The 26,178-nt window shown below is 37.1% G+C and overlaps 2 protein-coding genes across 3 annotated transcripts; one reads left to right on the top strand and one right to left on the bottom strand.

The window, feature by feature from the left end:
• The first annotated feature begins 11,796 nt into the window (after positions 1-11,796).
• Positions 11,797-15,268, top strand: LOC146393735 (histamine H2 receptor). Its single transcript, XM_084933938.1, has 2 exons — positions 11,797-12,763; positions 13,827-15,268. The coding sequence occupies exons 1-2, from the start codon at positions 11,962-11,964 to the stop codon at positions 14,120-14,122; spliced, it is 1,098 nt and encodes a 365-aa protein (XP_084790064.1). The 5' UTR covers positions 11,797-11,961; the 3' UTR covers positions 14,123-15,268.
• Positions 15,269-20,566: 5,298 nt separating this feature from the next.
• cyb5b (cytochrome b5 type B) lies at positions 20,567-25,216 on the bottom strand. 2 transcript variants are annotated; one of them, XM_084933925.1, is made up of 5 exons: positions 24,746-25,216; positions 23,609-23,737; positions 22,317-22,343; positions 22,184-22,215; positions 20,567-22,051 (listed from the first exon to the last, which is right to left on the bottom strand). In XM_084933925.1, exons 1-5 carry the CDS (start codon positions 24,941-24,943, stop codon positions 21,961-21,963), a joined length of 477 nt encoding a protein of 158 aa, XP_084790051.1. In that variant the 5' UTR covers positions 24,944-25,216; the 3' UTR covers positions 20,567-21,960. The 2 variants fall into 2 exon arrangements, with proteins under 2 accessions (XP_084790051.1, XP_084790045.1); XM_084933919.1 differs by having other exon boundaries at positions 20,567-22,054; positions 24,746-25,215.
• Positions 25,217-26,178: the final 962 nt, after the last annotated feature.

Here is a 26,178-nt window from a genome sequence, read left to right as displayed (position 1 = left end):
TCTTCTTTATTTGTCCCATGTGTTTATGAATTTTACCCTTTTTGGATCATTTGTTGTTTGAACGTAGAAATCAGCTTTTATAAAGAGCTTGATTTTTGTTAACTGTTCTGCTTAACTGTCCACATGGTTATATTGTGACACTGCTACTCATTTATCAGATCCCGAAATTTTATTCTGAAGAACTGTATTTAACAAATTCATGTATATTAGAGGTAAGAAGGACCAACCAGAACTAAAATTCTAGACTGACAAATAACACCTTTGCTAAGATTTATTGTCATTTATTTTACTGCCGTAAAATACAGCTTCAACCCTGTCTTCCCCGTGTCTTGGAGAACCCAGAGAGAACACAAGCACAGGGAGACCCAGCCAACTCAACTCATATTATACTGCTCAAAAACAAAAAAAATAAAAAACCAAGGGAAGACTTGAATAACACAGCTGATCTTTACAAATAAAACATTCAAGTTAAGAGTCTTTACTTACATAACTAATGACTAACATTACATAACTCAATCATCAAATCTTTAAAGATTTTAGTCAAAATTTCGCCAGAAATCCAATATAAAAGTGCTCTTTTAAATTCCTTTGTAAATTTTATACACCCCAAAAAAGTCATGCAGCTTACCATCTGATTAGGCAAATTAGTTTCCAAAGCTTGAGGGCTGAATAATACTGTGAAACTTTTATTATTTCACACGATGCTCCAGTAATGAAGGAGCACTGCCTCTGTCTGAACTAAATCCTGATCTGATCATTAATTCTACTATTTTATCTTCTTCCTCAGTAACACTTGGTCACTGCCATTATTCATTATTTTTCACGGAAATCTGAAAAATTATTTTAAAATGTGATTTAAGTTTTAACCAGTTTAAGTAATTTCTGCTGTTAACAAGCTATTCGTAAGCCTGCAGATTCTTAAGCCTGCAGGTTTTTATGTCATGCCATTTATGCCATTTGTCAGCTTATTGGAACAGGACAGACAGGAAAAATAAACAAAGATAGGAAGTACAAATAAAATAAAATCTGAAATATACTCAATAAAATTATAAATGGTTAAACAGGAACACAAAATTTTACAAAATTTAAATAGAGAAAGATATAGACAAAGATGTAGAGTATGTCGATAATTTCTCCACGAAAATAAGAGTCACTAAATGGTTTGCGCATTTGCCTAACAAGCGATCAATCCTGGGAGGAGGTTGTATCAGGGAAGGCATAACAATGTGCCAAATCAAACATGCAGCGCTACCTGCTGTGGTGACCACATTTTGAATAAGGGAGTGACTGAAAGTATTTTTTAAGGCCTTATTTTTCTTATTAGACAAACTGCTGATGTCACGTTTACCTCTGGAACTGTCTTCATTCTGTTGTACACGTCTTATATGTGGATTTTAAATGAAAATGACTAAGTGGGTGTATTCAAAGGTGATATGACTGTACAACTCCCCATCCAGTAAAGCTATGTTTTCACAAAACACAAACAGTGGCATATTTGTGAATATTAACATCTGCATTCAAGTGAAGATCATACCAGTCTGTGAGTCTTTGAAAATAAAAAAGCATAAATATTTCAAGTCTGCATCCACACACTTTTGTTAGTGATTATGCTAAATGGTTTGGCCATGCCCTCTCATATTTATTTTTAAATTTGACACAATAAAGATATATTCATTCTGAAAGGTCTTCTCATCCACTACACCTCTGTTTAGTCATATTTTTCGAATATTGTTTTGGGGAAGGGGGACTAGGAAGACAGTATATATTTTGCATGTCGACTGATGCAAACCTCTGAGATTAGAAAAATTCCTATGAATTAAGAACATCAGTGTACACAGAAATCCTTGTGTTACCTATGGGCTTTCAGATAAAATGTGGTCTGTGATTCACCGTCTCATAAGGTAAGGCACAGACTCCTTGTACCTGTGGTTTTTATGCAGCCTGACAGTCAAAGATAGTGGTAATATAGCGGTTATGAAAAAAACAGTAGAGAACGGAAGCATGGCAGCAAAAGAAATTAATAAATGAAACCGAATGTCATTTATCAAGCAACAAGGTAGATTGTAGTTTCACACCAGCAAGCTGTAGTGCACAATTTGTGCTGTTCTAGTGTTCCTTTTATTCTGTTTTCAGCTATAAAATATGCTGTGTTTGTGATGTTTGGATAATAGATACCCATCTTTTCCTGTTCTTCCATTTAGTTACACCGAGAGAGAAACCGAGAGCACAGGGCACCAATATGTGAATGGTAAACAAGCTTCATATGAGGATGAAATCCTGGGGGATTCTATGGCAAGTAACTGCCTCTACTTAGATAAACAGCAGTGAATCCAGAACAGGAGGGAATGTAGACTGAGGGGGAGGGAAGCAAGCATGGGGAGAGATGTAAGCTCTCCAAGTCCAGTGCTCCATTATTCAACAATGATAGTTGTCACATGTAAAATGGCCAGTTAAAGAGCTAAACATCAGATCATTGAAGATTTTCAATGTGCAAAAATTGGCTGTTATGATGAGCCAATGAGCTGCCTGTTGTCTCAATTACAACTTTTTTTTTTTTAAGATCTTATTTTTTATTCAATAAAGCTGCATTGTCAGACGGCACCATTTGTTAGTCTTGACAACAGCCGAGATCATAATAAAGCAAAAACATTTGTGCATGTGAGCCCGACGGTGGCTGTCTTGTGCTGAAGACGATTGTGGCAGATGAGCATTGTTCTGCTCATTCATAGGCTTTTAAATGCATCCTTGTTTTCCTCAATAAGATTTCATCTGTGGCACCTATCAACTGATGTTGCCTAACCTATTGTTAAGCTTGATAGAAGTCAGTCTACAAATTACAGTCTGTACAATAATTCTGTTTTCTTTTTCTTCCAGCTGCCCCCTTTAGGGTTCGCCACAGTGGATCATCTGCCTCCATCTTACCCCATCACCTGATCCTCCTTCATCACACCAGCCCTCTGCAGGTCCTCTTTCACTAAATCCATGAATCTTATTTGAGATTTTCTACTTTTCCTTCTGGCTGGCAGCTTCATATTCAGCATACTTTTTCCAATATATCCACTACCCCTCCTCTGCACATGTCTAACTGTCTCCAAACTGCTGAGCCTGAACTGTGTCTCTGATATATTCATTTCTAATCTGATCTGACCATCTTCAACTCTGCCAGCTTCATATTCAGCCCTGGTCTCTTTATATGGTTCAAAATACAAGATAAATATAAGCTATATGATGATTCTGTGTCTGCAGCTCTATGTGTGAGGGTCTGCTTTCTGCATAATGGCAGGGCCAACAATGCCAAAAACATGACTAGTATTAGTATAATAATTAGTATATGCACTTATAAGCATGCTGTATCTGTATACATAAAAATACATAATGAGCTTTTCTCATTATACTTACAGTGTTGATTTTATTACATTAATTGTAGTAATGGACTGGCTATAATTGGATTATATGGTCTAGTAAATGTATTACACTGTCAGTGTAGCCAATCCTCCTGCATCACTCCAGAAATGGCAGTGCCAAGCAGCTGAATGATCCACCAGCACCACTTTGATTGAAAAGGCTCTTCTGGATAGAAACCTTGTAAGATATATCCTAAGGACACAATCTACCCCAATTTTTTTCACTAGCAGCACCATGAGGTTGAGGTTTTAATTTGTAAAAATGCTTCGATATGTAACCAAAATTGTACAAAATAACAAATAGGCCTCCAATTTCGGATCCAGCTCGAAGCAATTCTCAGCCAAAATGCATTCTCAAAGAGCCAATCTTCCTCTTTTTCTTTTTTTCCCCCAATTATTCCTTCAGCCGAAGTTGCTTTTCTTTAATTTATCCATGTACTATTTTGTGTTTTGCTGGCATTCTTTATAATAAATCAAAACCACTGATGTTTCCAAGACCTTGAATGTGACGTGAGCCATACAAAACTCCACCGTACATCAGTATCTGCTCTACTATTTTGTTTTTCCAAAGACCTGAATTCATAAGTAACTTCATCAAAAACCAGCATTTTAAAATGAAGAGTGTTTGGCGCTGGTTGCCGGATGCCCAGAGACCTTTTTTTAAAAACCACTTGTGTTATGAATGCTGAATGTCGGCATATCTGGCTGCTAATAAGCTGCATTTTCTGAGGTAAGTACAACTGCAGGAGGAGGAGAAAAATGCTGCCATAACTGTAATTGCCAGGATTTTCAGGCACAGTTTTCCCCAGTTGGCTCATTGTTATTCAACCCATGTTACTCAGCATCAAAGGTTTGACGCACAAATGGATGACGTCACATAATAAACATTTCTCTGCACAATCAACAGGAACCAACTGATAAGAGAAAGTCAGCTATGCTTGCAGACACACAAGCCAAGGAGACTTTGATTAAAACTGGCCAGTGCTGTCAAAAGTGACCAGTTTTAATCAAAACATGTGACCTGAATTGTGGACTTTTCACACAACATGTAAATAATGTTCAGGTCTTATATTATTTACTGTTTGGGGGATGCCTTAGTTTTTTAATTGTTGCACTTGTATCTCTCTTATCTGCCTGATCACTCGGCCACATCTGGATAAAATACCGGAGGCCCGCTGATGTCTAGAGCAACAAATATTGGGAATGTAAAAGCAATAAAAGATGAATAGTTTATCCTGGATTTTCCCATTTGTATGCTTTTAACGAAACTGGCACACACTCCATTTGATTGGCTTATTGGCCTTACAAATAATTTTGTCATCCTGCCAAGCTGTGAATAATCTTATGATGGTTTAGAGCCTTTGTGGCCAAGGATGTGCTGTAAAGATGAAAGCACAATAATTCTGAGACCTTACTTGCTACAGCTCTTTCAACTTTCACAATTACTCAACCACACAAGGGTAGTTAGCTATAATTCTGTCAGAGCTTAGTCTGCAGTAGAATGAACTAAGCTTTAGAGCGAGCACAGGTGACCTCATCTAACACAAAGACATCAATTATTTCAATTTATGATATTCTTGGAGTTGAGCACATAAATGTTTTAATTTCAGTTTCCAAGCAATACCGTTCACTGGCAGATTTCACAAAAACTGTGGAGTAAAAAACATAACATTATACTGTGCAAAAGTCTTGAGCCAAACCTCTTAAAAAAAAAATAAAAATAAAAATTTGCTTCCAAAAAGGCTAATATGTTATTTTTAAAATAGTCCCGAGGAATAGTTTTCCATTTATGAAGAATTTAAAAGTTTCCCTTTGGAAATTGGCTGCTTTTTCACTCATATTCAGTCCAGTTCTCATGCCTGACCATTTTAAGAGAAATGTGTTTCTATGTTAAGCCACCTAACACTGATGTATGAATCACTCCATAAAAAGGCACCTAAATCAAGGGATGAACCAGTATTCTGTCTACATATAACATATAAATCCCAATTTTAAACTGTATCTTTTAGCACAGTTTTTAAGTGTTTATTTAGTTGAATCTACTAAAAATGTCAAAGGTATCATAGTTTCATAGGTATAAAATAATATTTTTGCACCAACAAAGTGGCGTGCTATTGGCGCATATCCCGGGATGGTGTTAATCAATTTACTGCTCAATTTTAATTAATTAATGTAATTTATTTATATAGCACCAAATCACAACAAATGCCACAAGGCCCTTTGTATTGAAAGCTTAAGACTCTAACAATCAAACGACATTGACGCCTCATCAGAAATGGCTCAGAGGAAGGGTGGCTGTCAAGAACCCTTATTAAAGAAGGGAAATGGGAGAAAGGGGTGTGGTATGCTAAATTACACAAGACCTGTGTTGAAAATCAGTGGCAACAGGTTAATCCAAATTGATCCAAATTTGAAATTTTTGGTTCAAATCATCATCTGTATGTAAGGACGGGGTCAGGAAAGAAGTATAATGTGGAGTATCTACAGTAATCTGTAAAACTTTGTGGAGGCTCAGTGAAGCATAAGATTTTGATCCACAATGCGGATCTCCAACCCAACTGATTGGAAACGGATTCATTTTTCAGCATGACAATGATCCCAAACACACTGTCAATGCAGAAAAAGCATACCTGGATAGAAAAACACACAGTGCCACACTATCAGTCATGGACTGGCCGTCACCAGAGCCCAGACCTCAACATTACTGAAGCAGTGTGGGATCATCTTTATAGAGAACAGAACAAAAGACAACAAATGCAAAAGCCAACATCTAGAGAAAAGCTTTGAATGTCCTTCATGAAACCTGGAAATCTATTACTGAAGTATACTTACAGATATTGCAAGAAAGCTTGCCTAGGGACGTTCAGGCTGCGTTGAAAAGTAAACAAATGGATGACTGCCTAGTAAAGAAATGAAGGGTGGGTCAAGCTTTTGCAGACTATTGTATTTATTCCTGATAGATCTATGCTACTGATTATTTCTTGTTTGCTAAAGTTTTATAGCATATAACAAGAAACTTCTAAGAAGTATGTATCTGCTTTCTAACCAAAATTTGTAACAAGAAAAAAAGAACATGCCACGTTGACCCAGTGTGCTGATGTGCTGCACTATCTAACAATATGCTTGAAATCTCTTCCAGATATTTCTAATGTCATTCTTAAATGTCATATCACAACAGAGGAAAAAATACCAAATAAATAAAACTACTTCTTTAATTTACTGAGATATAAGTCAGGAAATGTCAGTATTTATTCAACACTAATATCTAATTTGGTGCCTTATCTTTGACCCAAGGAATGGAAATGGCAGCCCAGATAAGCTACAGAGAAAGGTTCACATTTTGGTCCACGATAAATATGATTCAAAGGTTAAAATATTTATTTGATTTCCATTGTTTAGCTTTGATCTTTTTACCAAAGATTTCTCTACGACTGAAAAAAATGTAAAAATGTAAATAGCTCAATATTATTTAATCTGTTGTTCCTACCCAGTTCTGAAGCTAACTTATCATTCTATACAGAACTTAATAGTAAATAGAGACTTCAGTATGGTTACAATATGATGTATGATTCCTAAAAGGCTGCTGTATATAACAAAAGCAGCCTTTAATACCTTAGAATCTGGTCAGGTCAGTGGAAAGCAGCTGGATTCAAAATAAAGCTCCCTTACAGAAAATCAGCAAGGCTACCAAGGGACTGTGTAGTTTTCTGCTTGTGTGGTTCTATGTAAGTTGCAACCACTGGTGAAAATTAAAGGTCAACACCAAAGCATAATATACCCTCTTAGATATTCTTTTTTTTTTCAATGTCTAAAAGACCTTTTTCAAAAAGAGAATGAGATCCCTGTTGTGTAAGACTGGCTACAAATGCAACATAGTTGAATTCAGCTATGATTCTGGGAAAACAACTGAAAGCAAAAAGAGCTTCAATGATATTCAATACTCAGGCTTTTTAAATGGGAGGAGAAAGGCTCTTATGCGAGGCTGAAATTCTAGCCTCACTGTAGGTATTTTTGTACATGGGAGTGAAGCAGAGGCACTATGACATACAAACATTGTGTAACCGGGTCAAAATGTGCTGCTTAAATTGGATGGATTGTTTTGGGTTTTTGTTTATTTTTATTATTTCTTTAGGAATCTATAGGACCCGATTTCTGTCTTTCACTTCATGCACAATAAAAGATGTTTCTCAAATCATTATATTTGTACTAATAAGTCAGACTTTATTAATAGACTCTCTCCAATGTGTTTTTCAGTGCCCATGAAACACAAAGGAAACCTCATAAATACGGTCCTCATTTCATAGTGTTTAAATCACTTGTTATTTTAAAGCATTTTGTTCATGAATGGGAATATTATGAACAAGCAGAGCCGTATAAATGCTATTTCAATGATATTTGTATTTAATTTGCAGTATGATTCATCTGCACTTTTTCTCTTTGGATTTGGTTTTTGCACTTCTTTCTCTGCACTGTCCTTCTTATTTGAGTCTAAAGGGGGAATACATTGATGTGTAGGTCCAACAAGAATATACTGTATGTCTGACACCGCTTTAATAACGTCCAACCTGCCAGGTTGGTTGTGTCAGTGCTGGCGAAACCTTGTTTTCAGTTAGACACGGTCAAGACAGACATGAAGTTTTCACACAATCGCTCATCAAACCTCGTGCTATACTATCTCCCCTAAACATCATCCTTGCTGGTAGAATTAGATAGCTTTGCAGCCCACACAAACACCCTCTCTCTCTCACACACACACATACACACACATGCACAGACAGATCAAATCAATGGCTACCTTCCCCTACATCAGGAAGTACTGTACAGTAGGTGGCCAATGGAGGAGTCCGCCCACTCACAGGATATTCAATTGCACACATGTAGAAACTCATCCTCTCTGTATCTCACTCATGTTCGCCTGAGATCAACTGCATTTACAGATACAGCTTTGGGCAAGAAGTGCTTGCGTGTGCACGCCCACACATGTAGACTCGACATCGAAACACGCACACAAACCCTCCCTCTCTGTCACATGGAAACACTTTAGGATTTGAGACACGCAGAGATGCTCAAAAGACACAGATAGATTTATGAATGAACTGTGAGGATATGTGCATTTCTGTCTTTTCTCAGAAATGTGCACTGAATATTTTACTTCTAGCTCAGCGAAAGATTTCATGTGATAAATATATGGATCTGATATTTGCAGACGTGGTAAATAAATAAAGTGCATTTAATTGAGTACTGTACTGAATTCACTCAAGTAAATCTATTATACGCTACTTTGCACTACCTCTTGACGGCTGAACATTTCAAGGGCCCATATTACTACATGCATTAACAAGAAGTACTCTGAGAGCACAAACCTACCTCAAGGTAGCTCACTCTATTTGCAGTATTTATTTTTAAGGGAATAATACTGTGTTTTGTATATATCGTTTTATTTTCTTTGTTCTTTTTAAATGTACTTTAAGAGGTTTGCAGTGCGGTAAAAACAAGTACAAAGTGCAGACTTTTGCATGTAGGAGTTGGTAATGGATATTAGGTATTGATTTGTAAATGAGTGGACATGAATAACTTAAGTTTATTATATAATGCAGCATATTTCTAACTAACTAGGCAGCTCATCCTCGTCCTCTTGACAACACATTTTTAAAGATATGATATATTTTGGGGTCAGCTTGAAAGAAAGACAGATGTGAAAAGTAAAAATGAGATCAGACTTCAAATGTGACATAACATTTGGATATGGCCTAAAATGTGATATTTAGAATCCCCATACAAGAGTATCATTTGGTAAATGTTGCCAATAGAAACAAAAGCAGTAGAATTTTAATTTTAAAGATAAAAGATAATTTATGAAAGTTTGACCTTAGTTTCCTTTGAAGAAGCAGTCGGAGGTCCAAAGGAACATGATGTTTAGAATCCCCATATGTCTATATACTGTCAGTACAAATGTTAGCAGTAAGAAACATATTTTTAAACGGCTACAGCATTATTATCACTTTGACCTTCAGATCAATCTATTGCCCTTGAAGGAGAGGTCAGAGGTCAAATATGGCATGATGTTTACAATATTTATGTTGACAATCCACACCACACTCCTAGTTGACCTTGAACACCTCAGTGGATGTAAGTCAAATTTTAATGAATTGTTAACATGACCCAACTTTTTCTAGAATTCATTCAAAACTTTTAAAGCTATCATGTTTCCAGGCAGACAGAATAACATGCACGCATGGAAATGATACCAATTCGCATTGCTGGAAACTGCAGCTGGTGGAAACCAGCTGCAGTTTCTGCTTTGTAAATAGATGCTTCATCGCTAACAATTCATACTGTACTAAAATTAACAAATAAATGATTAAGCTTTATTTTTTTTATCTACATCAAATGCCACTTTAAAGCAATGTTTCTTTTTTGTTATACTTTATTCTGAATATTATATTCTTTTGATTCCACTGAGATAAAATGTTAATACAGAGAGACAGACTACAGTCACGTTCACATCAATTTAGAATCACCAGTTAACCTAATCAAACTAAATGCATCTCTTTGGACTGTTGAAGGAAGCTGGAGTACCTGGAGAGAGAGTCCAGGGAAACATGGGGAGAACATGCAAACTCCACACACCAAGGCCTGGGTGGATGGTGGAGTCAACCGCATGACCTTTTGCTATTAGATAACAGCGCTAACCACAGTGCCACTGTGCTGCAGTGGAAGAGAATGGATGGATGGATAGACTATTACCCATAACAGAACACCTGTATAAAGTGACATTGCTCTTTTTAAAGATCTGAGAGCTTGCACCCATTGATATTGGAATTCTACATCCTTTGAAAATAAGAAAGCATCAGGTAAGAAAGCATGCAGTCGAGGGTGCATGAATGAAAAAAAAGGGAATATGAAGGAGTGAAAAAGGAGGTAGAATATTAATCACAGACCCTCAGTCCATCTCCTCCTCCAGGCTTTGCACTAAATAGAGAGAAATATTCTCATTAGGACAATGAGAAATACATATATCAAATATAGCTGTCACTTCTACTGTGCAGGATCTGTAGGGGAAAAAGTGTGTCACAGGCAGTTCGTCTTGTAGATGTGCTGTGTAGCTTTTGCAGAACAGATTTATCCCATGTGCAGCAGCTTCTCTTCAAAATTAATAACATGTAATGGATTCTTAGCAGAGGAAGAGGATTGATGAATGTAAAGCCAGTGTAAGAAAATTCATTGTGTAGTGTATTTTTAGAAGTCTACATTACAAATATCGCATCTTAGTTCCACTGCAGTTTCACATAGCAGAGAGTCACACAGAAGAATGTTGCTGAAACAGACGGTTTCCTGGTTACCTAAGTGGGAAAGGTCGTGACACTTTCCAGCCCTTTTCTTACCCTTGTGTCATGTAGTTGCTGTATGTCTATTTATTTATTTGAAGAAGAGACGATGGCACAGATTTGAGCTTGAAAAGGAGGTGAAGGAATGGTTGACACAAATGGTGTGTGATGGTGGAAATTGGACCATGATTGGTAGCGAGACGTCAGGCTGACAGTGTGTATGTCTTCTGTGGGACCTTTCTGGTAGTGATGAATTGTTGTCTGACTCATTGTTATTTCAGGTGATGAAACCTGTCAAGATGGGGTGGCCCTACAAGCTAGACGGAACAAGTTGACGGAATAGGCTGTGAATAGAGTCAGAAGTGATATTTTTACTTTCTTCCACCTTAGTGTACAACAAATGGGGACAATTTAAATAGTAATGGTGGTGGAAACATGCATACCTGTTTTACAGGCTATTTTGTAGTACAGTGTTGCTGCTGTAATTCAAGTCTTTTCAGTTTGATTCACATATAGTGCCAATTCAGGACAATAGTTGCTTTATATTAGATTAGATTAGATTAGATTATAGGATTAGGACATAGAACAGGAAATGTGTTTTTTGACCTGCTGTGCTAAGTGGTTTCCTGGTAGTTTGCCCTAATGTGTAGGAGAAATATCTCTGCACATAACACTCAATATGTGCACACATATTAATAGATGTTAGGAAAATTAGCTCACTAAAATAGAATATAATAGAAATGGAAAGGTTAGATGGTTTTGGGCTGATAAAGGAATCTTTCCCTTTATGGTCCTGAATATTTAGATTTATACTAACACTAGTAAGAATTTCATTTTTAGATCCCTTTAAGTTACAGGGTATAGCAATGATGTGGGCAATACCTGATCATGTTGAAGAAACAATCATTTCAGCTAAACCACCTATGATTAATATAAAAATTAGATGATAATAATAATAAAAACATCCACTTAGTTCATAAAATATTGAAAAGTTAACCGTGATTAGCCTGCTTCTGAACTGAAGCATGGCTGCAGTAAATGCATTTACCACCCAGCGCTAATTGCCTCAGGTGTGCTGCTGATTGTAGTGTTAGCCTAGCAGCGAACGGCCACGTATTTTGCTCATATTTTTGATTTCTTTAGAAAAATTTCGTCAACTTTCTTTCTTTTCTTTTGTGTGTCTGTGGTTTACTTATGATTTGTTTCCACTTGTATCACCGTGTAGAGCAATGTATACAGCCCTTAACCTCTCGACTTCGGACGACTTCAACATGTCAGAGTTTGACTCTCAGAGACAGCAGGAGCTCTCCCACCGTTCCGTCAAAATAAGCATAATAATCGTTTTGGGCGTCGTGGTCACGTTGGGAAACATTGCAGTTCTCCTGGCTATTACTTCCTCAGTGTCCGGCTGGTCGAGAAACTCTCGGTACTTTCTCCTCTCGCTCACTGCAGCAGACTCTGCGTTCGGACTGCTGGTCATGCCCTTGAATCTTTGGGTGAGTCTGCTAAAGGACTACACTGAAGGTCCAGATGGTTTTTGTCACATTGTGGCCTTTTGCAATGCCACCGTCTACTCCACCTGCATGTACACACTGGCCATGATAAGCCTGGAGAGGTACATTGCGGTGTTTTACCCGCTTCAGTACTCATCTCTGCTGACAAGGAAAAGGACGCTGTTTCTGATTGCCTTCGCCTGGTGCTTTCCTCCCATTTTACTCTCGCCGATATCATTACCAGATGGCATCATCCAAGTTCATTTTTCCACCGCATCACTGGTCTGCAACCCATCTTACTCTACAAATATTGGATACTCCCTAAGCTTGACATGTGTAATATTTTTCCCTTGCTCCATCATCATGACATTTGCAAACCTAAAAGTCTGGTGTGCAGCCAAGAGACAGAGGTTAAAACTGCGCAAATATGACAGCGCGCGGCGCAGTAGGCTCAATGTGCCTTCCAGAGTGCTTGTGCCTGTGATGGGAGCCTACTACATCTGCTGGACTCCCTGCATGGCAGCAATGATCTACAATGGTAAGCAAAACATCACTAGATACGTAAAGTGAGTGTGTGAGGATGGTGGATGATTTTCTTCTACCATCCTCATTTCATATATGAATATATCCCATGTAATATAGTCGGTTTATGTCTATAATTGTGGCATTTACTGGAACAAAATATCTGAGAACTACTCATATAACTGGCTTATTTTGTAGCAAGCTTTGCTTTTTTAGGTTTAGATAGTTTTTGATTATATAAGCTTAACTGGAAGAGGTAAACTTCACAGGTACTTGTTTGTCTTGGTGTATTTCTTATTTGTGGTTTCAAAGGCCGTAAGAGAATTCAAAAGTAAGTATTTGAATGTGTTTATTAAAAATTGTATTAGATGGCTATTGATAGGTCCATTTCCCTTTAAAAAAATATTTTTTGTTGTTATTATTATTATTATTATTATTATTATTGTAAATAAAAAGCTGATTTGGGGCCAGTTATATGACTCAGACCTTTTTTGACTTTTCTCATTTACCCCAGCCATGTGCTGTCTTCGAGTAGTCACGACTGAAAAGTCACAGCTGAATATTTTTAGAAGTGAAGACCTTTTCCAAAGAGTGCTGTAAATGATCTGATATTGGATGAATATCCTGTGAAACGAAGCCGACGGTTTAGCTTAATCTTTAAAGTGTGCTGCTGTCTAAATGCTGGTTTCACTTTAGTTTCCACCTGATCAGTGAACTTTGTATTTTCAGGTCAAGACTACAAATGTTAGTTTGATGGGTTACATCATTGCTTTCAGGGGTAAGGCAAGCACCTCCAAAGCAGACTTTTTTAGTTTCTCTCATAATGCCAAGTGAAATATCCCCAGCTCCGTCTCAGGAGGTTCCTTATGCAGTTATACTAACACTAATTATACTAACACTTTTAGGAATTTGTGTCACCCCATGAAGGGCCTCTGGTGTGAAAATTAGACAAAGAAAACATACAGAGCTACTTGCTCTGTAAAAAGGGAGCAGGTCAAAGTAGCCGCTGTCTTTTGCTAGGTACGTTGTTTTCACTTTGTTGATACTTGCCTTAACACTCATTGTTTTCTGCCTTACAGCAGTCACAAGTAGCAGTATACCAGAGTGGATTGAGTTTGTAGTGGTCTGGCTACCAACTTCCAATGGTTTCCTCAACTGCATCTTCTATTTCTGGATAAACCGAAACTTTCGCAAGAAATTCTGTCTAGTCCTTCAGAAACTAGCTCTGGCCCTCTGCCCTGAATTGGCCAGCACCTTTAGGTGTTGCACCACATCAAAGATGCAGTTTGCATCAGGAATTCTGGATAACAACAACAGTGTCCATGGGCGTTCCTCCAGTGTGTCATCTACCTGCACCTTGCTGTCTGTGGCTTAAGACCTAAAGAGCACCACCGGCATGGTAATAAACATGGCCAGCAACCTCTGTACTGTGTTGCATTGTCTGACTGAGCTAGACAACTGAAGCCATGTTCTGACATAGTTCCATACAAGGTAATGAGGGTGAGAACTAAGCTTTAAAAGGGTCGCAGTACGAATGATTTGGTTATGATAGCAAACATTTAAAATTTCCTCTCTGCAGATTAAATCCAAATTTGCGATATCTTGATTGTAATATATTTTTATTTTTTATCAAACTTCAGAATCAGTGTTCAGTTGATTGGAGCACAGGATGAATTTAGAACGGCTTTGGATTTTTTCTTTTACTTATTCACACTGCTGCAGAGATTTAATTTACAATTAGAGACAGTGTCTTTAAAACCACCTTTTATTTGTTTTATAACCAACCAACAAAGTTCTCTGTGCTCCCAAAAATTGACATTACATACAGTGATATAATCAGTCTTTCAGTGTCAGCCTGTTTAAACCTGTTGTACAGGTCACAATTAGCGAATTAGTTCGTTTTAAATTCTTTCTATATGAAACATGTCTGAACATCAGTATCTGATAATAAGCACACTGAAGGACTGAAACCATCTACCTCTTCTTCAATTTAAACTGTGTATCAAATACCTTGGCATATAACAGCTTGGAGAAACTAACCTTTAAGTCACAGCTTTTCAGTGGGTGCAAGGAGGAAAGTAATTAAGCATCTATACTGTAGAAAGGTCACCACATTTGTGCTGGGAAGAGATAACTTGGATAAGTTCTGAGGCTATGGTTGTTTACTTTGAGATATTAAGTCTAAGATCTTCCTCACACTATCTGCACTAAAGTTTTTGTCATGTTATCGGTTTATGTACATTTACAATGAATCGAGATTAGAATTCAGAAATTCCGTAACGTTTTATGCAGTTAATTTTAGCCTTTAGGTTTTCTGCTTGAGTTACATCATTGAAGTTTGTGCAAGGGCAAACGGAGGATCAAAAGTGTCACAAAATTGAAGTTAAAATAAATAAATAAATAAAAATCTGAATAACGTAATATTAACCTTTTGTATGTATATTGTTTGTGATTTAAAAATTCCTGATTATAAAAGAATTTATGTATTGATATATGGATAATTTATGAAATAAAGCATGATGCCCGTGAGTTGTTTCTTTTCAAGTCTTCAGTTTGAGTTTGATATTTACAGATGTATCATTGCAGAACTGAAATAAAGTTATAGTGAAAAATGTTTGCTGATCCTTTAGCATATATTTTTTTCTAGCTATGTGTGGTCTGATGCTCTACATACAGTCAGCATTGTTAGCTTCCAGTTAACATCTCTCTGCTTCTCTATGCTGTGGTATATAATAAATGCTAAACTGTATATGCTGTCAATGTTTTACCTGTTAATGTTTTTGTTTCAACTTATTGAAGTAGAGTAGCATTTTGCACTCGCTAGCTGTCTCACTCTCTCTGCCCTGTGACAGCTGGGATAGGCTCCAGCGCGCCCCCCCCCCCTTAAAACGGATCAGCGGAAGAGGATGGCTGGATGGATGCATGGATACCTAGCTTTCCTCAGTAAGAGGACTAACTAATGAAGATACAAGTTTGGTTTGTTTGATATAAATTATGCATTTTTTAAATTTATTTTATTTTGGAGGGTTAAAACAAATTAATGATGATTATGTATAGCCTAGTCTATTATTTCAGTGTGAATTCCTTGTTTGAAGCGGTAATATTAAAGCAGTATGGCAAACCTGGATGATTAACAAGCTCAAAATGAAAATTCTTGTTTGTGGTCATTAGATAAACGTTCTTTGCACCCAGGGAAGAACTCAGCAAGTTAGTCTATGCACAAAAAAATGACACGTCATTCTATTTTGGTAATATTTTCACTCTGTTTTATACTTCTGGGCAAATTTTTGAATAATATGAGATGGATTATGTTAATTGCTACCTACCAGTGTCATGTTAGATAACAGGTTAAGCTGTAGATCCGGAGCTTTAAAAAAATAATAAAATAAGCAGAAAATAATCCTTTGGCTTATGCATAATAGATGGATACAAGTTCGACTGATATTATGCCCAGTATTGCTCATGACAAAGGGCACAATAATGAAACAACAGCTCGATACATGCATAATGAAGGGAGCAAACTGTGAGGCAGCTGCAAGTGGTCCCATAAGTAGTTTTGCAAAGAATGATGTTAGAAAAAACCCCAACATGACCTGATGAATCTCATGTCATGTGAAACCATCTCAGCATCTCAGACTTTGTCTCCATACGGCTCCACCTGAGCTGTCCTTCTGATATACACATTTCTAATGTTGTCGATTTTGGTCTCTCCTAAGGAAAATCTTAACGTCTTCAACTTCACCGAATCCTGCTCGGTGTCTTTTTTACAGCACCGCTGAATCTAAAACATACATGATGGAGTCTCACTACCATCTCATATTGCTGCATGATACATAAACTCAGGCCTGGGTGAATTTAGTGATTTCATCAGCAGGTGTCCTTCACAAAAGAATTAAGTTGTTCTTCAGCTAGAGTTGAATGTTTTTGATGAACCTAGACAAGTTTTAAAAATTTTAAATTCTTTCTGACATTGGTTCTCTGCATGTTTTTGTCACTCATCTCTCTGTGCACAAGAACAAGATTTTAATGTCCTTCTTTGTTAAGTCACACTAAAAACGTTTTCTATGAATATGTGACCCTTTCAGCTAACTCAAACCCTGTCAGAGATCAGGTGTATTCCCGCATTACCCAGAAGTGATTTTCGTAGCATCTGAGGTGTTTGCCAAGCTGGTCTCTTAAGACACTGAAGTGTTGTGCATTAGAAGCCTCAGTTCTTCTTAAGCCTTACTGCTGCCAGAAATGACAGGTGATTTGGTTTGGGGAATGGTGATTGTCCTAGGGATTCACACGCAGTATATTCATACAGACACCATATGTCATCTTATAAGAGCTTATCATTCTCTCTGGTCATAATTCCTGCCACAACAAGAAGTGGCTTCACTGGTCTTTGCTGAAAAGGTGATAAAATATCTAATATCTAGCTAGACAGAACACGGATCCCAATAAAGTCCAATGCATTGCTTCTATGGCTTTGTAAGTACAGTGCTTGAGACAATACTGTCAAAAGCTCCCTATTATAAAAATATTTTAATCTGTTGTTCATCTACATTAGCCTCACTGCAGTTTTGTAAGCAGACTATTTTTACATTTTACTTTAAACTATTAACATTTTAAAGTCTTTAAGGGTATTACATGTTCAAACACCCTCTATCACACCCTGTTATTGTGTTTCTTTGCCCATAAACATTTGGAGATGTATGCTACAGAACTGTGTTTATGAAAATGAGAGAACTAGAGAGATTAATGATTTTAATATATACTTTGTAATGCTGTACCCACAATATTAAACTGCATGTTTAATATTATGTAGGTCTCTAGTGTGCTGTCAAAATGGCTCTGAGTAGCGGAGAAATAGACTTGTGACCTCTGGGGATACCCTCATCTGGTATTGAGACATTGACAGCTGATCTATCGGGTATTATAAGTTGCTGGAGGATGCCGACATGGACTGGGTTTGCTCCACTGCATCCCATGTATGCTCAAATGGAAGATGGTGAGGTTTAGAAGCCAGGTTAACACCTTGGATCCCCCTTGGGACAGGTGCATGGGGCACCACATCTGGATGGAGGCCGCTGCTGTAAGAGAGTATGGTTGGCATGATGGGTTTGCTGGTCTGGACCAGTACCACACACATCATTTTTAGGTGTGTGATACATGTCAAAGAAATGTCCACATATTTCCTGGCAGAACATTTCACAGGCACAGAATAATCGCTGGTCTTCATTTTTAATGTAACTGGTTGTAAAGTTGGAGCTGAATGGTGTATAGTTTCACTGTTTCTGGCAAATGCTTAATCCAAGACTTGGCATATTATCATCTTGACATGGTACTGCCATCTTGTGTTTCTACTAAGTATAACATGACAAAAAAATGTATCTATATTTATATAGAGAGAGATCAATATGTCTATAATGTTGCACAAAAGGAATTGGTATAATTTTATACTGTTGGATTTCTTTTCTGTTTCAGGATTTAATGTTTCTGTTCTACTAATTTTAAGTTTCATGAAGCCCAATACCAGTGTTACATGCACTATTCACGTAGTATTGGAGTCCTTTTTAAATAAACTACAACAGCATTTTGGTTTCTTGAAACAAGCCATACATTTATTTAATTAAGGAATCTGGTTCTTTAAAGTCCCACCTGAGTGAAAACCTGATTAAAAAGGATAAATCAACAGGCGTGGATTTATGCTTCATGTGGCGTGTACTCTAAACTGTGAGGGCTCTTGTGGAGATTGTAGAGAGAGAAAAAACATCTTTCATTTCAATCACCCTTCCTGCTCTTTTCCACTTTACACATTTCACGCTTCCGGCAAAAAGTAGCTACACTATATATAGTAGTTACACTATAAACTGCCTAGGCATGAGAAAATCAAATAAAAGTACCCCCCTGGAATTTTAAATTCAATCACAATGGGGCCATGATTACATTTCTAAGAGATACTATAACATTTTCTCTCACCTCTATATAAAAAAATTAAATGACTTCATGTTATAAATCTGTTGCTTATCACCACACTGGGCTACAGTGTTAGATTATAAGGGTTTTAATGGCATCTTTCCAAGGTAGTTGTGATGTTTGGTCTTAATTTGAACCTATGAAAGAGTATCCTCTGCTGCTGTCGTTTAATAGCAGTTATAATTGTAAATGTTTACCAATTATCATTATTTAAACAGCACTAGTCGGAGGTATGAGGAACGATTTGCTAATATAACTGTGGTAAACACATAGCATACAAAGCTGCATTCTGTAAAGCTGCCTTATTTAATGATAACGCCTTCTCAGAGGCTACCATTTAAGGTGCCAGTTGAAACAGAAGTATGTGTCTTTACTGCATGTTGCCTGACTTCTTGTTTTTGGGCTGTTTCCATGTTCCGAGCATCCTCCTAACACTCAACAATAACTGAGGTCCAGCTTTTGGCTTGAAAGAACCCATTTTGGCCATGTGAAGAGTGGAACTTTCCAAGAATCAAATTGCTTCAAACCCTTCATCAGAAAGCATGCCTCATCCACACAGTGCCCATTGACTGAAATGGCTTTTCTTTCACCACACTCCAATGTATCAAGAGCAAAAGCGAATTTATTATCGAGCAGGATTTACTAGTGGCCCCAATGTGACACTGAAACATATGTCAAGGAAATAGCAATCAGCAAAGGAATTAATTTTCTAGTATTTTGTATATTAAATCAGGACCTAAAAGTTGTGACGTTTTAGAGCCTTTACTGTGATGATAACATGTTTTACTAGCTTGTTTTGGGGTTCTTTCTTTCATTTTTCTCTATTTGGCCTTTTTTAAAATTTCGTTTAGACTTTTTGCTTTTAATTCAGCTTAGTTTCAACCAGTTTCCAGAGTGTGTTTGCTCTAGTTTTTGAAAATGTTTCGTTTTTGTTTTGTTTCATTCTTCATTTCAGTCTTCATTAATAAATATTATATGGAGGGAAAATGTTTCTAGCAGAATTTAGGAAAATCAGTACAAGTACTACAATAAAAACAGAACTTTTTGAAAGCAATTGACTACGTCTTGTAGACATCCAAGGTTACATAAGGGCAGTTAAATAAAATTTCTTATTTACCAAAGTAGCAAAAACTAAAACTAAGGGTGTGTGTGTGTGTGTATATATAGTTTAAATGTTATTTTCCAACTAGTTTTAGTTTTTATTTTAGATTTAGTTAAGTCAGTTTTATATATATGTGCTTTAACCATGGTGATTTTTGCAGTAGGAGTAAGATGAGAGTGTGAGTGCATCAGGGATCTGTTCTCAGCCCCTTCTTGTTTGCAGACTGACAGTTGAGGTCAGGCAGGAGTCTCTGTGGCCTTTGATGTTCATAAACAACACTGTAATCTTTACAAAGAGTAGGGAGCAGGTGGAAGAGAGCCTGGAAAGGTGGCAGTGTGCACTCGAGAGATGAGGAATGAAAGACGGTTGAAATGAGACAGAATACATGCAGTGAAGCAAGAAGTAGTGGTAGTGAAGGTCGACGAGTTTGACTACCTAAAGAGGCGTGACCTGCTACGATGCATAGTTTGGAGATGGTGGCACTGACAAAATGACAGGAGGCTGAGCTGAAGATGTCAAGATGTTCACAGGGAGTGACCAGGATGGACAAGATGAGTACATCAGAGTGGTAGGGAGGGCACGTGCAAAGAAGAGCGGGTGGATACACTGGACAAAGGATGTTGAATATAGAGACGGCAGGCAGGAGGGAAAGTCACAAATCACACAAATTAAAAAAGAAAAAAAAGGAAACAGAAAACCTATATACATAAACCCTGATTTACATTTAATTATTTTCAGGAAGTAGTGACTGGCGAATTGCACGTCAAGGCCCATTTTATTGATAGTTTCAAAGAAAGGAAATGGCAGGTAAAATGTATAACAATGACATGTATTCGTCTTATCTTTTATAATCAACAAACTTATTTTTGACATCTGCAGTTTTGTACTCACATGTAAAAATAGCAGCAAGTTCTATTCAGAACCTTTGAAATGACAGCTGACATCAATTTGTCTCTATTTGGAAAAAACTTTTTAATTACCATGAAATAAATTTAAATAAAGAATTTGAAAGCTTACCAAAACATATTTAACAAGACCAAATTAGCAACCTAGACAAAGGTTTAATAAATCAAATCAATAACAAATATAGGCCACAAATAATCATTAAACAGGGAAAAACAACTAAATGTAGACTGAAAGATACCCATCTATAAGTCAAATGCCAAACCCACTGATTATAGCCAAAGCTTCTACACAAGAAACACAGACCAGATTTTAAACTCTGCTGAAACAGCTGCTTGTGCCATTCACCCAAAACTTAAAGTTCAGATGCGTTACAATGAACAAAAGCTGTGAAAAAGCACTGGTTAAATAACAAACGGCATAGCAGAGGGAACATTAACAACTTGAAATAGAAATGAACTTTCTTTCAAGGGTATTCTGTCATTCCCTGTCATCTATTATACCCGGGTAATAAGTTGCATTGTATTTCTCTCTACATTTAAATGATTAGGTCATTTGAACATGTATAAATTCCAGAAAAGAGAACATTGGCAGAAAGGGACAACTCCAAAAACAAATCAATGATGCAATATAATTAACTGCGATTTTCAAAAAGGATCCAACACAGAGACTTGAAAATGCATTCATAAAAGTGGAAAGATTATGAGTTTGCAACCGAGTGATAAAAGCAATCAAGTGAATAAAATAAACCCTTTTATTGAGAGCTAACTGGCTATTCTGACTTTATTAAACCCAAGAAAATGCACTGGAGGTTATGCAAGTTATTATCCAATAAAAAAAGAAGAAGAAAAAAAACAAAAAAACAAAAAAAACAGGCTGGAGGCTGTTAACTGTGAACCTCACTTCATCATCGCCCTGCATAACCTCTCCTTCAGCCTACCTATAGCTGGCGTAATGAAGATTCAAACGTGCATATGAAAGTTTAGGGTAAAGACAACACGTGACATTTATGACAACTGGCACAGTGAAGAAAGCAAAGGCTGACAATTTCATAAAGTCTCTGCCCAACTATCTATTTGGTGCACCAAGTAGATGGACAAGGACAAAAACACTTAAACTACTCCCTCCACTCTTCTTGCTGCTGAGGACGTTGACACTACCGCGCGTGTCCAGGGTGAGGAGGTTTTGGTCAAACATTTCAAGGCCTCCGAGATGAAAAGACGAGGATGAAAACATGACGTCGCCACTCAAGAGGACCTCTGCTCAAAAATGAAGTAGCGATACACGATACCAAAAACAACAACAGCAACAGCAGGTAACAACCAAATGGCCCAGGAGCTGCTGAAAAAAAATATTACACAAACATTAATTTGAAAACATTTTCATTTATACAGATATAAGGTGTCATTGCACTCGCCCCTCTGAAACAGTACAAAGAGAGCCTGAGACACATTCATCAGAATGACTAACCTGCTCTCCTCAGACTTTGCGACTTCTGCTTTCTACAGCACAAAATTGAAAAAAAGAGAAACACAAGTTGTGGAACAATGTGGAAAAGTCTAAATACAGTATCGTTTCATGGTGCATGGAACGGCCAATTTACCTTTGCAGTGTCCTTTTTTCTGTCATCCTATGAAGGAAAACAAAAGAAATCATATGATCGTTTTGTGATGCTGAGTAGAATTAAATAAATAAATACTGAAATTTATGTAACCATCAAGTGGGACTGGTGAAAGAACCAGAAGGCTAATTATCCCTCAAACATTCATTGATTTGTTGCAAGTGGAATCCACCAATTAAAAGTGATAATTTGAATACGGTTTGTGTCGTGTGCTGCCAGTTTCTATTAAAAGACAAAGAAACCAGCTCAGCGATTTTAATTATGTGGGAACCTAAGCAAAAGTCATCTGAACAGGAAGACAGCAGGAAACTTTCTTCAAACTCTGCAACTTCCTGTTGCACTGGAATGTTCATCTGGAGATAAGCTGGATTAATTTGCAGCAGTCCAAATTAAACAATTAATCACATGAACTGGACATCTTCCTATTTTTATTTTTGCAAGGCAGACCAGTCTTTTTTTTCTACAGCCATTTTCTTGTGGCGTTAAAATGAGCAGCTCACACAAACTGTTTTGTAAAAGACCCATAAAGATCGATTTTACAAATAGCTTTCACATTTGAAGTCTAAAGAGACTTTATATGTGAAAGCACTGGATTTGTCTAACTGAAACTACTGGAGATTCATTAGCACTCAGTGGAAGCACAATGGATAAACAACAGTATGAACACAAAATCTATCATCTAATGGTATAATTATGGTAAATTAGTAAATTTAACCATGTTTTAAAGTATATTATAAATATTGTGAAACTGTTGGGTGTATAATAGAGTGGCTGATAAGCTACACTAAATTTCCAACAAGCACAACATAAAATATTGTTACTCATGTTTAATTGGATAGTATTTTTATTGTATTTTTCTGATGCTTTTTATATTTATGCTGTGATCTCTCTAATTTCAGTATTTCTTTATGCTCAAATTGCTCAAAACCAAATTACTGCCTCACAGGAAACAGAAAATGTGAACATCAGACTGAATGTGATATAGGAACTTAAATAGAGAGCTACTGCTCATGTGATAGACTTGGTAACAAATCAGTTTCCACCCACTTTACGTCATCTTATACACGACACCATCTGGAGGTGACTCCAAACAACTTAGGTGCAAATGACTCAATCTTGTGACATTATTTGGTTACTCTGTTTGATTTGGAAGGGTTTAAGCAACAATAATAACAAAGACATAATAATAAAGACATTTAACTTCAGTAATTGAAAGATTGGTTTAGACGTGTGAAAGAAACACTACAGGCAGACAGGCAGTCTTTCCTCCTTACCTCGTGAAGCTCCCCAATGTAATACTGCTGGAGCATCTCCCTGGCATCCGAGGAGTGACCCACATCCTCGAAGCTCTCTGTGGCATCTGCACCTGCCTGCTCCAGTAAAACCTCCTCACCTCCTGGATGCTAAAATCAAAAGTGGTTGACCTGGTTACTCTGAAGCACCTGACATGCACAACTGTTTTAGTATACTTGTTTAAGTTATGAATAGTGACAGTATTACAGCTGAAACCACAGACAAAACAGTGAAATGCACTAATATTATAGTCTTCCAGTGTTGGAATGCATACATGGTTGGAAAAGACGCACCCTGGGACATTCTCAGCCATTAGCTGGCATTCCCAGACCTCAACTCAACATTACTTACAGAAATTACAAGAACATATTAGAACAAAATTTGGTCATACCAAATTTTGGTTTTCAAGATTGTTACAACTATTTAAACTCTATTTTCCGTAATTTACAAACCTGCTCCTACTCCCCATTTTACTATCAAAATACAAAGATTGAGGGGTGACTATAGACGTTTGCACAGTACTGTTCAAAGACGTACCACTCTAGGAAGTAATTTTGTTGCTTAAGCAAAAAGGTTTTTTTTGTTTGTTTGTTTGTTTGTTTTTTTACACAACATGCAACTTTTAACTTCCAGAGTTTTTACACATTTTAGCCAGATAAAGGATTTTATCACAACCAGCCCACTGATTTATAAATCACATTTTTATCAGCTGTGTTTATAAAGCTATAAACATTCAGCCCAAATCGTCTGAAGAACTATCATCGGACAGGGCTAGCTACTACTTGTTAACCAAACTTAGCTAATCTATCCTACAACATTTGGACACCCTTGCAGAAGAAATGATAAAACAATAAGAAGGTTCTTTAGAGTAGGCCAGTCGTAATTTTAGATTGTTTATACTGGCGGTTTTGAGTTTAGGATTGGGTCGTTAGCAGCAAATTAGCCGAAGACAATTTGCAAAGCTTACACGTCAACACGTAACGATACTGATCACGCTCATCCTGCACTTCCAGGAAGCCCAGACAAATGACAAAACCAAGTGATTCACGAAGAAGAATTAATAACGACTACTTTAATGACAAAGCATGAGCTACTAGTCAACAGAAAGTCTTTCTTACCTCTTCAAGGAAACTTGAAATGTTATATACTTTATCGTGGATGATAAGCCATGTGTCGTTGCTCATATTATGTACTCTTACGTCTTCTAACGTGAAACATTTTACGCCATCATCTACTGTTTCGCAATTTTGCTCAACACTGGAGTTACCAGCTTCACTATTCGCGTTAGTGAGATTTTCTTTATTTTCCTCTCCCATTGTAACGTCAGTGCGACTGAGCGACTAGCTAACCTTAGCTTCTCTTAAACCTTAGCTATGGACGTAAAGATGGCTCTAGCTATGTGTGCTGGCTCGAAAAGCCCCTGATAACACCGCAGGAAAAAAAAAGTTAAAAGAAACACAATTCCAGTGCTGAGCAATTATATGTTACGAAAACATTAGACACCCTAAACCGGTATCAGCAGACATGTGAAACGAACCAATGCCACCGTGTGTTGTTTGACCGTCGGGGCAGTAACCAAAGAAACTGTCACTTTCTCAGCAGTGACCAATCAGGTCGCCCAACTGATGATCACGAGACCATGGTGCAAGCCAAGGTTGTCAAGTGTGCGCTGTCATTGTGCATGTAAGAGACTCCGGTGACATAACATGTGTTTTACCCATTTTATCTGCGCTTAGATAACACTTTCTTTGTCCCGGTAAATACTGCAGACATTTTTTTTCAAAAAGATTTTATTTCATTTCCAAAGTTCCTTAGCAGGTTTATACTCCTTGGTACTCTCTGAATTTTTCCTAATTCTTTTCTGTTTTTTTAAAAACCCGGATACAACCCACAGTGACAGTATGTTATCTGCCTGTTGATAAACCCCGTGAAGCACATGTATTCTACTGATAGATCACCCACAGTGTGCTTGCTAACCCTTTTTTGGGACACTTGTCTTAGGTCAAATCTTAGACATGGGTTTTACTAAGCTGAAGAAAATTTTTAGCCAAACTAATCCCAAAGTTTCAGTATTTCCACTTATGCCTTTGCATCAAAAACACGTTTGTTGTAGGTTCAAACTTTATCATAATCATTTGTATAGTCATTGGACAATGCTCATCAACACCATAGTTTACTTTTTTGGAATTTTTTGTGCTTTTACCAAAACTCTGTTGTTTATTTTATTGTATCAAGGTACTCTTTTCTATTTTCGTTTCCAAAGTTATTTTTCTACTTCATTTTTCTTGACATTTATACTCTTTCCTCGCCTGTAACTCTACATAATTACAGAAATCCCATCCCCGTTTTTCCTCTATCAGCACATGTTTGAATAAAATTATAAATATTTTTTCGCAATTACATTTTAGAACTATGGGGTGATATGTTTAGATACAGCTCATGTAGAAAATGAATGAAAAGGAACTTCTAGATTAATACGGATACGAGCTTAAAGGGGGGTTCAAAAGAGAAAAATAAAACAAATACAGGCCAAAGAACCTTTACTTAATGG

This window comes from Perissodus microlepis, chromosome 1, assembly GCF_051167445.1.
Source record: "Perissodus microlepis isolate ML-2025 ecotype Zambia chromosome 1, ASM5116744v1, whole genome shotgun sequence".
Taxonomy (NCBI): Eukaryota; Metazoa; Chordata; class Actinopteri; order Cichliformes; family Cichlidae; genus Perissodus; species Perissodus microlepis.
This window is presented reverse-complemented; position numbering and strand designations above follow the sequence as displayed.